Source organism: Leuresthes tenuis, unplaced genomic scaffold (genome assembly GCF_036924035.1).
Source record: "Leuresthes tenuis unplaced genomic scaffold, fLeuTen1.0.hap1 SCAF_23, whole genome shotgun sequence".
NCBI lineage: Eukaryota > Metazoa > Chordata > Actinopteri > Atheriniformes > Atherinopsidae > Leuresthes > Leuresthes tenuis.
Window position 1 is genome coordinate 15,829,370 of NW_027325377.1, and position 17,655 is coordinate 15,847,024.

The window sequence follows — 17,655 nt, forward strand, 5'->3', positions numbered from 1 at the left end:
ATCTGACCCACACCCTGGAGACTGTCACAGTATGGTCACATGATGGAGGCGAACGCTTAAAACCCCCATCCTGCACATCCAAGACTTCAGTCATCTCTTGTGTGTGAGACGCCAGCTGACCTGGTCTGATCTCTCCTCCCTGGGAAAGCTTACCATGTGGGACACTGAAGAAATTGTTGAGGAGTATGAGCAGGAAGAGGAGGTGAGTGAGGAGGACATTGAAGAGGAAGGCGGGAAGGAAGAAAAGAAAGAGGAGGAGAATGAGCACGAAGAAGGTAGCAAACCACGGCATAAGACAACATATGTGCCAAACATGGCTCCTCCAAAGCTACCTGATGGTGAGAAGGTCGATTTCGATGACCTCCACCGCAAGAGGCTTGAAAAGGATTTTAATGACCTCCAGGGCCTCATTGAGCTGCATTTTTCGAACCGTCAGAAGGAAGAGGAAGAACTGATGTCCCTCCGCAGCCGCATCGAACGGCGCCGCTCCGACAGGGCCGATCAGCAGCGTGTTCGTACAGAGCAGGAGCGGGAGCGCCAAGCACGACTGGCCGAGGAGAGGGCGAGGCGCGAGGAAGAGGCGGCCAAACTGCGCGCCGAGGAGGAGGCCAAGAAGAAGATGATATTCTCCAACAAGTCATTCGGTGGCTACCTGCAGAAAGTGGACCAGAAGAAGGGCAAGAAGCTGACGGCTCGCGAGGAGAAGAAAAAGGCCCTAATGGAGCGCAGGAAGCCGCTCAACATCGACCACCTGAACCAGGAGAAGCTGGCGGAGAAGGCGCAGGAACTCTGGCAGTGGCTCCACCAGCTGCACGCTGAGAAGTTTGAGCTGGGGGAAAAGCTCAAGAGGCAGAGGTACGACATCTACGTGCTCCGAAACCGAGTCAGTGACCACCAGAGGGGCTCCAAGACATCCAAGAGCTCCCGCGGGGCCAAGGGCAAGTCTGGCTCCTGGAAGTGAGGACCGGAGTCCCAGAACTGGACAGCCAAGCTCCTTTTGGACTGTTTGGTATTTCCAACTTGTCTCATGAAAGCTTTTCCAGGGACTGTGTGCAGATGTAGAGGTACCTCCTTTCTGAGGGCTCAGCGGACCTATCAGTTACTATCAATCATATCAAGCAATTGTTTATTTAGATTTGAGTTTCTCTGTTACCTTTTCCACGAGAAAATGTTTTGTGTATCATTTTGCTTCTTCCCCACTATGGATATTTTACACTGGTTCATTATTCAGGGACCTTTTCACATTGTCACAAACTCTTTCCCAAAGATATTTGGAGCTTTATGAGCTTCTGTTTGTTTCCAATAAATCCAAACTTGCGTACTCGTGTCTCTTATTCAAGGTGTCTTAGTAGAGCCACGTTCATGGTCTGTGTTTAATGGGGATTCGTGGCGTCGGCAGGGTTGTGGTAAATGGCTGAAAAGGGAAACAGGTGCTGCACAGCTGAATTTTCACTAAGCTAATTTAGGCTCAGGAGCTGCAGAGCTTTTAACAACTGAAACGTTGACTGAGAGGTGCAACCCACAGAGGGAGGTTTGATGCCTTGGTATGTATCAGAAATAGAAATCAAGGTATTCAATGAACTCTTTTTATTTTTTTTCTCATGTAAAACAGCTATTTGACATTCCGACGGGCGTCCACAAGCTCTTCTTCAGATGGATAAAAGTGCTTCTGTATCAGCTGTAATGACACATCCACATGATGAAGTGGTTTGAAGAAACATGCATCAATTTATCTGCACCAGAACAGGAAGAATAGCAAAGAAAAACATCCCATTTGTTTTTTTTCAAATCGTGACGATAAAACACATATCCTGAAAGTTAATTTGAACGTGAGTAACATCAAAAGATGGTGATTTCCCACCACACCCACCACTTACGTCACACTGTATTTGGGATCACTTACATTTGTTCTGAATCCAGATTTTCCAGCTCACATGTTACCAGTTAATGACAAAAATGAATTTAACAGGATTCAAGCTGGCAAGACTAAAATGACACCAATTACCAACTGGGGAACACTATGTGAAATCAAATAAACATTTCTTTATGTAATGGCAGGAAAAGGATACAGATTCAGTGATTTATTCAAAATACAGTATGTGAGGCGACAACAGAACATCATCATTTCAAGCTTATTCATCATTTCACAAGACCTTTTTCACTCCAGTTCTTGTGTCCTTTGGCATACCTCAGCCTCCACTTGTCCAGTTTCTTTGAAATTTTAAGGACGTACTGCCCCCCCATGCTGGATTATATCAAGTTTTCAGCTAATACCTCTATGGCAACCTCCTTGTTGGTGCAAATATAGATTTCTATGCCCGTCAACCTGCTTTACTGCATTATCTAGAGATGCAGCTAAAGAAATTGGAGCAAGTTATGTGTCTTTATGACAGGCTGTTAATAACAAAGTCCCAGAGGATACCATTTACAATTGGCTCCTTGTTGTCTGTTTTGTGTGGACAAATCACTGGTTCATCCCCTGAGTAAGATACTTTTCCTATTTTTATATTATTCAGGTCACTGTTAAGTGGCTTGACAAACAGAGACAGGCAGCTTAAACTTGAAAAACTATTATTCAGTCCCCTCTTAGATGACTCCAAGAAGGTTTCGACGCTTGGAAGCACAATATAAACAAAAGAAGGGTGTCCCAAGGCTTTTAAACGGCACTGTATCAGGATGAAACTATCAGTTAAAACCCCACTTTACTGCAGTACATATTTAAGGATTGATGGGATTCAAGGGGTGAAATATTCTGTCCATTAGATGGCACTAAAAAACAGCTCTTAAACTTTCAAAGTTTTAAAAAGCTCCCGGAAAGCAGTGCTCATGGTGTTAATTTCTAAGATATTCGTCTCATTCTGTAACAGTGCGCGAACACAGTTGCAATGCATCGAAGGCACAAGCAGCCAGTTTAACCTGAACAATACGTTTCTATCTTATTTCAAACTAATCCAATATCTTTTTGTTATATTATTTCCCCCAAGACAGCTAAACTTATTCTAACTCCACAGCCACACACCATGGAAACTTTCCATAATGTCTGTACATAAGATACTTTAAGTGTGTTCAGAGGGACTTTAAAAAAAAATATATATATATATATATATATATTCCCCATCAGAAAAATCACCCTCCAACAGCCAACGGCAGCAGCTAAAAGCACATGTCAGATCAAGGTGCGGGGACATTTCTACCCCCTGCTGTTCTAGATTGTCGTTCCGGCTCGCTTTTATCAACGCCTAACCTCTGTATTGCTCTCGTGGCAGTGACAAGCCATTAAAGTCTGCCAGAAGCGGCACGATGCTCACACGTTGCTATGGAGACTGGGAGAGGCTGTCTTTACCCCCCTCTCTGCTTCAACATGTCCTCTCATAATCAGCCAAAAGGTGTGGGGGCTTGTGCTGACCACGCTGAGACAAATATTCGAGCCCCGGTGAACTACACGTGTCTCACCAGGGAACAAGATGTTCCCGGGAACTCGTTGATAACAAGTTGATGCCGGATGGTGAAGCAGTGAATCTTCAGTTTTATAAGAAAGCCTGAAGATTCCCTGTTGAGTTCAGACATGCTCATTCAAAAAAAGGCTGTGCATGTTAGCGTGTGTGTGTGTGTTCACTTGTATGGCAGCTGCAGGGTCTTCAGGGGGGCCGTTGTTGGCTCATTAGTAGGCTACCCAGCAGAGACTCGCAGATAATGTATGCGCTGCATGATTGACAGTTCCTCGGCCACACTTTCAACTCTAACGAGACTCTTATTTTCAAGTTCCTATCAAATTGGATTTGTATTTTAATTAGAACGACAAGGAGCATCTCACAGATCACTTATTGGTTGTTTCGCATTGTCGGGATTTCATTATTTTTCTTTTTTCTTCATTGTCGTCATCCTCACAATATAGTTTTAATTTTTTATTTTATTTAAAGTTTTCCAGTGTCATCCCATTATTTAGAGTTTGTGCACAACAGTGTTTATTCTGGTCTAATATGAGGATAAATGAGACGCCAGAGACTCATCCAAGTCTATATCACTGACAGATGATGGCTATTCTCAGCTAGGAAACTTTATTTTTTTTTCATTTTAACTTTATACAGATAATGTTGTCCTAAAACAAGATTATCAGATTTTTTTTTCACAATGCATCCTAATGGATGCAGGCAGGTCGGTTTGGCACCTTGAATCTTTCACGGCACAGCCATGCTGCTGCAACGTGTGCTGAATGTCTTGCTGAAATAAACAAGACCTTCCTCAAAAGACATTAAGGCGGCACTATTTGTTACCCTCAGAAACCGTTTAAACACTGTGCCAGTCTGGAGCCAACCCTTGTTTCTTTATGTATTGGCAGAAAAGCAGGAAATAGGCGCAACAATGTATTGAAACGAGCAAATTTAAATGGAAATGAAGTATACGAGACAAAAGCAGAGATCATTCGAACAAGCTTGAAAGTCAATGTTTGGTATGAGGACCTTCATTCCTCAACACAGTCTGAAACTGTCTTGGTTTCAGACTTGGTTTTGATTTTGGCTGCCTTTTGCATCATTCTTCCTCCCATTCTGATCCCACATTGCCTCAATAATGGGTCCAGGCTCTGGGAATTTTCTTCATGAGGACATCACTATCGGATACTGTTCATCTGCAGTAATTAGTTCTTTTTAGGCCTAACACGTCTTCTTTTGTCCTCCACTCGTCCTGTTTGCTGCACACATGCTGAGGTATGCCAAGATTTCTTCAAACATAATCTTTGGGAATCCCCTTGTTGGTACAAAAATACAATTTTGGACCTGTAAAACATGGCAGTGATTGTCAGTGTGACTAAAGAAATGGGAGACACACACAAAAAAAGACTATTTTGATGACAGCCTGCTAATAACAAAGTGCCAAAAGGTACCATTTAAAATGGGCTCTTTGCTAAGCTCTGGGCTCTTTGCTAAGCTCTGTTATGTATAGACACAACTCTGGTTCATCCCTTGAGTTGGGGGCCTTTTTGTGCTTGAATTAATCATAGGTCAGTGTTTGGCGGCTTCACAAACAAAAACAGACACACAAACTGTACTAGAAATGAAAACGAAGATGACTCAAGACTTTTCCACAGTACCGTATGGTTCAGCAATAATGATGTGTTAGTTGTCCATACCATGTGCACTTCCTGTATGGATCTTCATTACCTTAGAAAATTGAATGGAAAACAAACCGTAACCCTAGAATGAACCTTTTAAGCAAGCCTATTTTAGCCAATATATCAGCTGTTTTCAGACATAATGCTCATTAAACCCCAAACAACGTGGAGATAAACAGCTCAAAGTTGAATGGTTTGACGCAAAGATTTTCACAGACTGGGTTTTGTTTTGATTTGGAAATTGTCTGTCAGGTTTGTGTTCACCTCCGGTGTTATTTGACACCCCTTTTCTCCTCATGCATTTCAGCAAGCTTTGCCTCCAATTTTCCCCTTCACACCTGTTCTTGGTGCTCTTAATTGCACCACTGCTCCCATCGTACACAGCTGTTTACAGTTTGTCATCACTCGCCTTGTCCCTCTCCTGCTTTCAGTCACTCTTCTCTGGATTATCTGTTTAGAGTGACTGGATTTCCAACCCTTTATCCTGTGTGTTCTCTGGTAAGTTTTTGATCTCAGCTAACATTGTTGTTAGCTGTTGGATGCTTGACCTTTGTTTTGTTCCTGGACACTGGTTTACTGAACAATCGTCTGTGAGGACCGCCACGTCTCTTTGTTTTGCTTTTTTTTTACCTTAGTTCTGCCAATAACTTTGCCTTTTGCATTTTATCCTGTCTGGTTCCCACATCCCAGATGTCATACTACACATCTGGAGCGGATTCAGTTTACTTGGAGACACTGTAATGTCCTATCAAAAATTCGTAGGCTACATAGTTCTACTGTCTTCATATTTCACACAGCTGCTTTGTAAATTTGACCCCCAAAACAGCTTTGTTTTGTCACTCAACAGAGAGGGAACTGGTGATTTTTGTTCTTTTTTCATTCTTATTTTAATTGGACTTTCTCTCTCACACTTTCATTTACAATTTCTGTCAACTGGTGTCTCTTAGTATTCAGTAGCCTCATGTTGGCTAAGTTTTAGCCAAAATTAGCATCACATTACAGCCATTGTCGAGCCAGAAGCTCGATATCTATTGCTGTCATGTTTCTAATATAGTTGAATACACAAAGTATATACATTACCATTCTAATACCTCTACTTGCACGCAGCCCTGTATAATTTAGCTTCATCCTCTTGAGAATCATTAACTGGTTCAAACATGTATGGCTGAGTAACTTGAATATTAGAATTAGTCATTGCATAGCGTAGCTGAATCAGAAGAAACAGGGCAGACTTTGTCATTTGTATGTGGGCAATAATATGGGCAGAATAGCATATTCATAGACCCCTATTCACTGAATAAGGGAAAAAATGTCGTCGTACTCCACCTATTTTGAGGCAAAAGCTTTGAAATGTACAATTTTGAGGAGCACAGATGAGTTTTGAGGGGACTTTAGGGAAAGAGTCATAATGTATTTGCACGACAGAGGAGCTCATCAAGGTGACTCAATCATGGAGGATCTTGTCATTGACGATTTTTTTGCCAAGATGGCACGAAACAATTCAAGTGACAGCTTTCTTAATGTCTTTGTGCGTCTGTGTAGTTAACTCGACAGCGTCCAGAATGATGGCACCCTGAGCCAGTGTAATGAAGAGGCTCATCGTTCCGATTAATTATGCCCCATCTTTTTCTTTGATCAACATTAAATTAAACCATGTTTGTCAGGAGAACACCACTTGAGATGAAAACACGTTTGTCCTTTGCGATACATCATCAAACGTTTCCTGAACCCTTTTACATCTTTTGGCAGCAAAAGGAAATGTCTGTTCAGTCATAATGAAATTAATAAAAACTAATATGCATCACATGTTAACCCCCCCCTTTCCTGTCATAAATTTACATAGTGGGGTTTGGTTATCTAAAGTTTTTATCACTCTTTATCGATGACAGTCCCTACTAAGTCAGTTGGGTTGTAAAATAAAAAGATAAGAGTAGTACGGAGACTCGGAAGGTTTGCCGAGGGTTGACCTAAAGATAAAAGCTACTCAGAAGGGGGTCGATGAGAAGAGCAAATTCTCAGATTTCATAGTGGCTCAAATTAGAGCAGAGACACAACCTTTGATCAAATCATTAGGAAAATTTCAGGTTTGGGCTGGTTTAGGTAGTGGGAAACATTTGCTCCTCTTTGAATAGGTGTTAGCTTTAGCTTTAGCTCACCAGTCAGGAAACCTTTCTGAGTAGCTAACTGTCTACTGAATGTAGGTCCCTGCGTTCTCAGAAGTATTAAACAAAACCCCACATCGAAAAGGGTGGGAAAAAAAATCCCTTTAAGCTTTGGACATGTTCAACCTCTCAGAGTTGGTGCTTCGTAAACGCATAGCAACATGCTATAGCAATATGCTGCCACTTGGGGGCAGTCTTTGAAATTTGTGGAATAATTGTGCTGTTGTCTGCTTTTGTGTGCTTTGGTGCTGTTGTTGGTCCTTTGGCTTTGCCCAAAAGAAAATAAAGAAGCCAAAGTGGACAAAGACCTGCTTTGTGATAGAGTGAAATTAAGTTTTTAATGAATGACATTTGCAGGTGTTTTATGCTTTTTCACCTGTTCTTCTTGATTGGGATTCATTTTAAAAAAGTCTCCTCTCGGCTCAAATGAACTGTCAACCAGTCAGCATTCAGTCCATGTGTAGCATCAACTCCAAGAACTATATGCTGTTTTCTTTTCTTTCGTTTTTTGACGGACTGAACACAAGTCCCTTTTTGTTTTTCACTCTGTGTGGGGGTGAGAGTGAGGCTGATGGATATCTCCATGCAAGCATAAATGAGCACTTGGACAGTATTGCACTTAAGGAGTAATTTAATGCTTGTTGGAGTGCGAATGCCACAGGGAAAAACTCTTTGACTGCAGTGGTCTGTGTTTTAAGGGGTAGCAATTTAAACAGCTGGTGTCCAGGATTTGAAGAGTTTATTGGTGTTTATGGTGATTGTTCCAATGAAGGCAGAAATCTGTCAGTGATATCAATTTAGTGTTGATTAAGAAATGTTTACAACTCACGGTCATGTAGAAATATCCATGCGTGGTCTGTGGTTTTGTTTTCAGGAGTGTTGAAAGGGAAAAAAACAAAAACGGATTGAAACCAGAGAATCTTTTACATGTTTGACACTCTGTCAACCAGCTGCTTCATCTTCCCAGACAGAATACAAGTAGGCCTATGTAATATTTATTTTTGCACAGTCTGACCAGGAAAAGATGTAATATGTACGTTTGCTCAATTTACACCCATGAATAGTGATGACTAAATATCCTGAGTTTTGTTTTCTGTTGGCTCGCTTGCATTTGACATTATATGAATCCCACGATAAGTAAAATCAATTATCTCTAACTTGTAAACCTAACCATGTAGTTAGAAACATTTGAGATTAACCACATAGACTGATTCCAACCCTATCCATGTACATTTAACTCCTAACCCTAATCCTGAGGTTCCCCACTTGCGTGTTCTAAAATTAATTTGCGAAACTATCTGAAAATTTACTCACGAACCACCATTGAAATGGTGGACCATTTTCTGTAATAACGGATTAATTCAGGAAAACCCAGTAAGTCACATGGAATTGAGAGCTGTGTTGCAGCCAGTCCGTTGCCATTGACGAACAAAGCAAGAGTTTCCTCTCCAAGCTGTTTACAGATGAGAGTGAAGTGTTAGAGTAAAGAGTTGACTGAAAGTAGAAAAGTGCAAGGCCTGTGGAAAACATGAGGGATGAGTTACTCACAAGGCGGTCCATGGATTAGCACATTCCACCATCCCCTCTTTTTTTCCTCTAAGCGTTTATGGCCAAATTGGCAGCTGAGAGTGGTGGAAAATGGATGTTGTGAGATGTAGAACATCAATGTGTCGATGTATTGAAACTTAAGCTGCTTCTGTAAAGACATTATTGCAATTGCACAATATTTGAGTCTTGTATTGTAGAACTGCATCACTTTGTGTTGTGGAACAACAAAGCTATGCCACATTTTCTTATAGGACTGGGTTGTTTATTTAGATTTTCATTAGCGGTATTCATCCCATTTTCATATAAATGAGCAAACCAGCAAATTTCCCCCACTTTAACTTGTTTTAGTTTGATATGTCATAATGCATATGATGATTAGCCACAGAATCTGGCACAGACATGTGCGTAATGATCACAGCACTCTTTTAGATGCAAACTCGCATGTTAAGCACAACATAAAGCAATAAACCCCATTTGTGAGCCTGTTTATTTCTTTTCATCTTCATGGCTGTTGGGGGCAAACAGACTGTCCTGCTATAAATATACCCAATCTCCCAGAATGTCAGTAGGGTAACCAGCTTAGAGGAATGCTCGAGCTTCGTGTCTCTCGGTGCCTTTAGCCTGTGGATAAATTAACCTGCCCTGGAGACGGTGCTGTTCGGGCTTATCTCCAACCACCTCCAAATTGAGGTGGGAGTTGGTAGCAGCTAGGAGTATAAAGGAGATTTAGCCAATCCGACAGGGCATTAATCTCTCACCTCCTCATCATCCTGCTGGTTTTCAAGCCCCGATTCCCTCCGGCCATATGAAGATTTGATGTTGCCATGCATCTTATCAGCGCCTCACTGTAAACCTTTTAGAGTGACTTCACAAGTGTGTCTGAGCCACTGTCAAAAAAAAAAACGACAACAGTGGAGTCTTAATTGTTTTGCAACTCAAGCTTGACCTCCTAAATGGAGACTCTGCTGTCAAGTGGCTTAATCTAAAAATGCTGTTACAAATCATGTTTAAGTGATTTGTTTGATTTACTTGTCTCTTAAAACTATTTTATTGAGCACAAATCTTATCTATAGGTCACAGTATATTTAACTTTCCTTGCACAAGTCAACTCATATGCATGATTCATAAAATAAACATATAAAAGCAATGCAAAGAGGTTAATTCAATGAAAGCCAAAACTCTGAGCAACTGAGTTTAGATACTGTGGTGCAGTGTCATTTTAGTCTTTGTTTATTTTTAGTAAAAACTGAAACTTCCTCTAAAGGTTGGGTTTTACTGCAGCATTTGTTGTTCATTCAGATGAACATCAACATGAACAAATTCTGTGCCACTTGCAAGGCGTCTCAAATTATCATCAAAATGATCCAGGAACGAGCAGCTTTTCCAGACACGATGTAGACATGGATCCAGGATCTATCTCTCAAGCTGTCAGAGGAAAGCCTTGGCATTACTGTGACTGAGGAAGAGGAGGAGGAGATGAGCAGCAGCTCAGAAAGTGTGAGTTCATTACATTCTCATGGCAAGACAGAAGTTCAATGAACGCTTGCACGTCTACTTCAGGCTAAGGAAGAAGTAAGTTGAGCAAGTAAGTTTATCTGCTGTCATGCTCCCACATCAGATATTTTTGTACGGCTACAGGTCTGTTTTCTAACTTTAAAAAAAAGGCATATTACATTTAGCTGTTGGTTTGAAGTAGCTTTTTTTCACATGTTGCTGAAGTTACCGATAAAAGGTTGATTTGCAGACATTGGGTCAAGAGAACAGGGGAAGGCCGGCTGCAGATTCGATAGTAAGCTGGCAAACTATGGCTGTATTGTGATGTGCAGGGCCTGCTTTGATCCCTTTCTGCACTGGCACCAGGGTAGGCTTTTAAAAAGATATTGATTAAGTTGATATGTGATGAATGTAAACCAAACGCTGCAGTTTATGATAATTTGGAACCATTAATGTTTAATTCATGTTGACAGATGCAGAATTTCCGTGATAAGAATTGTATTTTGAATGGGACTTCTGAGGCTAAAGTTGTATTCAAAAGAGGAAAAATGACTGTCAATCAAATAAAGAATCCTATGGATTGAAAACGACATGTTTGATTTTGAGAAATGAATAAAACAGATGAATACAGAGATGTGCATGCATCTGCTCAGGCGATGCATTGGTGGTTGGTTGATCTCCTCCAGTTGGACATGTCAACTTGTCAGAGAGTGCTGCTCCCAAGTTGAACTTGGATGGATGGCACATTCATGTGCTCTCCACAGGTAAGTGGAATGCAGTGCCCTCCGAACCCAAAGTCAGAGCCATGTTATGTGTTATTTTATGAAAATCACAGGATCTGAAGTTTCTTAGCAGAACACGGAATTGTAAAAATTTGATCATTCTTATTTACTTTACCTGAGTGTTTATTTCAGTTATCTATTTTTCAAATAATGCCATGACTGGTTGTGTTATAGCATTTTTATTTTATTTTTCCTGTCTCATGTGAGGCAAAAATTATAGATTCATCCTATCTGGGTAACCACTTCACACCCTTTATATTGGCCTAAACCCTTAGTTTAGGAAGTACATCCTTCTAAATTAGGTAATCTGCTACTATCCCACTCAACGACCACAGTACCAGTATAAAAACTCAATTTGACCCAAAATTACCAGCCGTATATGATCAGTTTTATTTTTCTGGCATCAAGGCAAGAAAGGTTGGATTTTTTTTTTTTTATTTGAACTTTCACCACGTCAGAGTTTGTTGAGCAGTTAACACTGTTGCAGCTTTATGTTGTCAAACGAAACACAAACGGAGGTTGATTCTGAGATCTTTTTCATAGATTATTTTTAATAGAGCTCTTACTCATTGAAAGTGTGGGGAATTAACAGTGATTGGACTTCTATACAGTACAGTGTCTGAGTCATTCAAGTGTGCGTGTGTTTGTTCTTGTTTCATCACATATTGTGGGGATTCAAACTATATATAAATATAAACCCATCCAGTTACCTACCAGGTTGCACCCACCAACACATTGTAAGGATGCTGGTAAAAACTATGACTCACTTCTGGTGTGTAGGAGCACCTCATTCATGGAAAAGTGTCTCAGCAACAACCCAGACATCACACATCCGCTAGATGCTGTCAGTACAGGTGTTAGACTGAAACTCAAGATGAAGAGATTTGTTCTTTTTGGGTTGATAACCAGCAGATGTTTACTTGCAAACAAGGAAGATGAACATAGTTAACATTAGACCTGCTAAACATCAGCATCGGAACCACTACCGGTTAAACATTTGTCTTAACTGTGCCTGAAAACCAGACTTTAGACCTCAACTTTTACCTTGTTTTCTTTGCATTGAGTTGCATGAAATTGATCATTCTGATGTGTGAAAGAACATTTTGGCTGCATGTTAACTTCTTTTCATTGCCTAAGCATGCCAAGCTGCACGTCTGAAGACGATATTTCAGTGAGTTTGTCTGTTTGTCTTTACTAATTGGTTGTTTGCACAGTCAGAGGGAGATATGCGCCGTCTCTATTTGTATTCATGTTTTCTTGCTGGCAAACATTCCCCCGTACATCTTGGCCCACCTTTTTCATTTGGACATTGGATCTGTCTCCGGCTATGAATCACTGTACTGGTGCATGAGCCATACCTGTGACGGAATGGGTAGCATCTGATAAATGGCTACTTTTACATTCAACATCACGTCCTCCGCTGGGCCCTCACTCGGGTGATTCATGTTGACTCCTCCACCTCTCTTCGTCATGTAAATGAGCAGAGCAGCTGGAGTGGCCTCATCTCACAGAGGCTTTTCCTCCAAACCTATTATTACAGCATGTTCCCGCCACTGTCAGCGCTGATGATAGTGCTGCTGCTCACACCTGTTAGAGCCAAAGTGAAGCCTCTCGTTTCCCATCTCAAGGGAAGTCATGATGCTTTTATAATCCTTCTCAGGCTAATTTTAAAACTGAGTTTAATACAAGTGAATGTCAGAAGTCAAATAGAATAAGAGAGACGATGTCACAAGAGAGACCTTCTCTGGCAGTGGGCTTACTATGGCTCATTTCTTAGACTCTGAGCAAGAGCTTTGATAAAATTCCACATAATCTCATCAAGAGCATTTTTTTCCCAACTATACAATTGCATCTCTTTGACTTATATAGAAGTTGTTAAAGCTACATTTTGTGGTCCCTCTGCTGTAATAAGAGTCTGAGGTACATTTCACTCATAGTTTTTAGTTTTTTTGTCCCTAAAAGAAAAAAGATTTGACATTGTCACCAATCCGCCACAACATTAAAACCACTTATAGGTAAAGTGAGCATCACTGCTCATTTTGTTACAATGCAACATTTTGTTGGGAGAACTTGCATCCTGGCATTTATATGGACGGAACTTTGACCTCCTAAACATTTGTACAAACCAGTCTCACTTCCCTATAGCAGCAGTCTATAGCAGGACAGAAATGGGCCGTGCAAAATCAACATAGAAAGGACTCAAAGAACATAAAGAGTTACCAGTTTGATCGGATCAGTGGGAAGCATGCCCACTCTACAAAGATCCCACCCCACAACCCACAGGGTCCAAAGGATCTATTGCGAGCAGCCTAGTACCAGACAGTCTACATCACTCTCAGATGTTCTTTATCCATGTCCTGACTGTTTAGAACTCTTTTGGTGATATGAAGACTTACTCCATTTGGGGCCAGTGGTCATAATGTAATGGATAATTGGTGCAGGTTATTAACAAAGGTTCCTCAAGTTTGAACAAATGGTGTGGTTTCTTTAGAATGATTTGGGCATCCTTCATAGGACGATGGTATCGAGATAGACTTTTGATTACATATTTCTGTGTTGTGTTGTGCAAATTCACTCTTAACAAGAACTTGTTCAAAGTTCAGTTCACGCAGAAAAACTGTTCATGTTCATCGTTCCCCACTGGAAATTCAGAAGTTCACCGTCCAAAAATGAACGTGTACTCTTCTAACTTTGTTCTGAACTTCATACAAAATGATGCTCTTCATGAAATATAGAAATACTGGAACCTGGGGCCTCACTGCCATCTGAGCAAGAGGAAGAGCAATCATCTGCCAATCAGGAAGTTGGTTGATTTGATCCCGGGATTCCCCCGGACCACATGTCAAAGTGTCCCTGGGCAAGATACAGAACCCCCCCACGATGCCCTCGATGTGTCTATTGGAGTGTGAGTAAAGGAAATGCATCATGTAGCTGGTATCGCTGTAAAGACTAAAAATAGCTATATGAGTGTGTGTGATTGTTTTTTTGTGTAAAAGCGTTTTGAATGTCAACTAGACTAGAAAAGCACTATATACTGTAGATACAGTCCATTTACCATTTATCTAGTATTACTAACCATTAAGACACTTAAAGTAAAAAAAAAAAAAAGAAAAAAGTTTTTAGTGTATAACCTATATTTTAGCCAGTAACAAACATTTCTTAGAATCTCACAATTAACATAACACTAAAGGTACCTTACGTAGCATGTGAAACAATAGAACCTAAAAAAAACAACTGGCAACATGTAATACACTGAAAACAAACTTAGAAAAACAGATCAGCAGCTGTTGCGGAAAAAAGAAAACAAAACTGGTTTGGAAGCAAGACAGCAGATCAAATTGTACTGAGTTGCTGTACACAACACAGGTGAGGATGGCAATGAGAGCATAGTTGTCTGTGCCAAGGCCAAAACAAAAGTTCCACATGCATCACGGGTGCTGTCATCGAACTCTCTGCTGTGCAAAGTTGCGTGTTACATTCTTCAGATTCAGCTGGCAGACCTAATTCTTTTTTTCACTACCCGCTTTCTTTTGAAACCTCCTTTTGTCAGTTTGTGTCGTGCTGTCTGCTGTTGGCGAGTTCAATGCAGTGAGAATAAGCTGAACTCACCTCACGTTTATTAGTTTAAAGCTTTTTCAGTTAAAAACACTCATTTTAACAACTTGGTTTCAGATTACTGGAATTGTCTTTTCACATCGCTTTCTTGCTACAAATTGAAAAAAAATTGCCCTCGAGTTAATGGAATCTCCCTTTTTCATTTTCTCTAAAACCAAAATGTTCACACAGCGGTGTCGTTTTTGTTTGGCTTAGCAAATGAAGCCATTACCTTAATGTCTGCAGATGCTCACTGTAATTCACAAGTGTTTTGAACATTTGAAGCTAAGCGCCCTGAGGTAAAGAATGTGTGCCATAAAACCATAGGAGGGTTCGTAAGTGTGAGAGAACAACATTCAAAGTAATGGAAATAGGAAATCTGTTAGTTTCTGGCAGCCACTTTTGTGTTTTCCATTCTGTCTCAACTTTTTAATGGTTTTTGGGGTTATATATGTAGAATATTGTTTAGCAGCACTAATATTAAAGTTTTTTTTTTTCATGTAGGCCTAACTGTGGCTGGGAGCTACAGATCGAGTTCAGAAAACATTTTTTCCTCCCTCTCATTTACATACAGTTTTGATATCGGATTCTTTTGGTTATTTTGAGTCTATACCAAACAATGTTGAGCATATCCCCCTCCTAATATCTGTTTTTGACAGTGTCTATGAGCTGTGAAAATGCAGCAACACTTTAAGGTTCAAAGGTTCCACTGCTGGTTTAAATATGAATCATGGTTTTCATGAGCTGGATGTTTCTGTCAAGATGAATCAGTTGAAGGAAGAAGAGTGATGAAAGAGGATTCCTTGGCTTTTACCCATGGGGTAAAACATCTATTTGTAGCTACTAACATCAATACAGTTCTCACAGTGTCGCCTCCATCTAACGCTTCTAAAAACGTGCTTCACAACCTTTCATCTCTCCTCTGCTAGTATTGGTGATGGCTTGTTGGCAGTGATACTTATAGCAGCGTCAGACTCTGTTTTGTTCTCTAGACGTTTTACATTCTTGAACATGTTTTAAAAACCAGTCAAACCAGAGGTGCGTGGGATAGTAACACTAGATAATGCATGACTCCAAATTGTTGCAGTATTGAAAAAAAATAAAAACCAACCATGTGTTTCTCGTTCTATGCACAGTATGCAGTGCTTTTTCTTTTCTTGTCGCACACCGGTGAACTTATTAGGGGCAATGTGGGGTTCAGTTTTTCCTGCCCAAGGACACTTTGGCACACGGACACTCAGTGGACTGACCTGCCGACCTTCCGGTTGGAAGGCAACCACTCGACCAGCTGAGCCGCTGCAACCCCGAAAGCACAACAAAGTGGAGACTGCATCGTGTCACAAAATGCATCCTGTGACACAACACTTCATCGAAATCAAACATGTAAACATTTTAGATCCTTTTCTTTGCTTTTCCTCTGTTGTTTTCTGAGTCACTTTTCCTTTTTATCCATACCATGTCGAGATGAGCTCCCAACTGTCAGCTAGACAGAAATCATTGGCCAGCGACGTGGCATTATGTGATTGTGCAGATTTACATTTGCTCCATAAAGAGCTTTGTACAGTCTTTCAGAAGGACTGACTTGAAAATTAGTATGTGCTTTGTACTGATGCCTTTTCATAGCCACAATGAAGTCTAATAGTGTAATCTACATACATACTGGAAAATCGGGTGAAAATTGCACCAAGTTTGCTATAAGAATGATGTAATCCAGCTCCCACCAGGTGCATTTAGTTTTTCCTTCACAGAGAGGTACTGAAGGCAGTAAAAACCATCATTAGGCTCCAATGGGTGGTGACATTGCATAACTGTCTGTCTATTTGCCCCTTTAACTGTATCAGTTCTTAATATAGAAGCAACCTCCTCTTTCTCACAGTTAATGAGTTGACCCTTGCCCCTCTGTCTTCAATACACCATTGAATCTGCACTAGAATAGAGCAGACCTGTCTGTGCACGGGGACGTCTTTAACGGTGCTTCTCATGCTGAGGTAAATAACAGAAGCTGTGTTATCTGATTTTTAAGCAACAGGATTTAGCGATGCATTGAATTAATTTTCATTAAATGGGAGTCAATATTAACAGTGCTGAGGTCATTTTACTGGAAACGACTACTCAAAAGACGCATTTGCTTAAGTAGCTCTTTTATTTTGCACGTTTCATGTTGACAATTTGAGACTGGGATGGATAATTCCCCCACAAATAATGATTAATCATGCAGTGCACTGTTGATGCGAGCCTAAGTCTTCATAGAGCAGTAGTGCTAAATACCCAGCACAAAGAACTATTCAGGAAACAGCAGAGCTTTAATTACATGCATCACCACATGGAGCTATTAGGCATTGCTAACTAAAGCTACAACTGCACTAAATATGGGCTTGGGAGACAAAGAGTGGGCAGCTTTCATTGCCATGGAAACTAATGCAATACCCCCCTTTTGTTTGTTTGTCCAGTACTGTGGATCAAAAGAAAGTTGGGCTGCATGTCACGCTGTACAAGAGATCAAAATGTTCTTTTTATGATTTACCATCAAAAGGATGCAGGAGAAAGAGGGAGGCATCTGATAAGCTTGCTAATTTAGTTTTAAAGGTCTTAAAAGCACAAACCTGGTGTCGCTCGGTGGAGTGGTTATCTAACATTTATCATTTGCTGGCTGTTAGCGGTTGTTCAAGGACGCCGCATGATGCCAACTGACTTCAGAGGCAAAAACAAATATACGACAGTGCAGACAAGAGGACCCACATGTTCCACACTGGAGGCAAGTACATACAAACAGCCAAACACAACTGAAAAAGGTTTACAAGTAGGACTAAAACAATAGAACACAAGAGTCCTGGCAGATTAGTGGGGAGCAGATGAAGTGGATTTGACAGGTATTTGCCAAATCTGTTGTAGCAAACGGCACAATGTGCTGAACATGTTGTAATCGGCATTTCACTGTATAACACTAACATAAAACTATTTGATA

At 40.7% G+C, this 17,655-nt stretch overlaps 1 protein-coding gene across 1 annotated transcript; it reads left to right on the plus strand.

Annotated features, from left to right (window-relative positions):
- Positions 1-124: 124 nt before the first annotated feature.
- Positions 125-1,321, plus strand: tnnt2c (troponin T2c, cardiac). Its single transcript, XM_072377255.1, has one exon. The coding sequence runs from the start codon at positions 155-157 to the stop codon at positions 959-961; it is 807 nt and encodes a 268-aa protein (XP_072233356.1). The 5' UTR covers positions 125-154; the 3' UTR covers positions 962-1,321.
- The last annotated feature ends 16,334 nt before the right edge of the window (positions 1,322-17,655 follow it).

Bases quoted from the DNA above. Each gene is read 5' to 3' on its own strand.
- tnnt2c (XM_072377255.1), top strand. From the start codon at position 155: ATGTGGGACACTGAAGAAATTGTTGAGGAGTATGAGCAGGAAGAGGAG.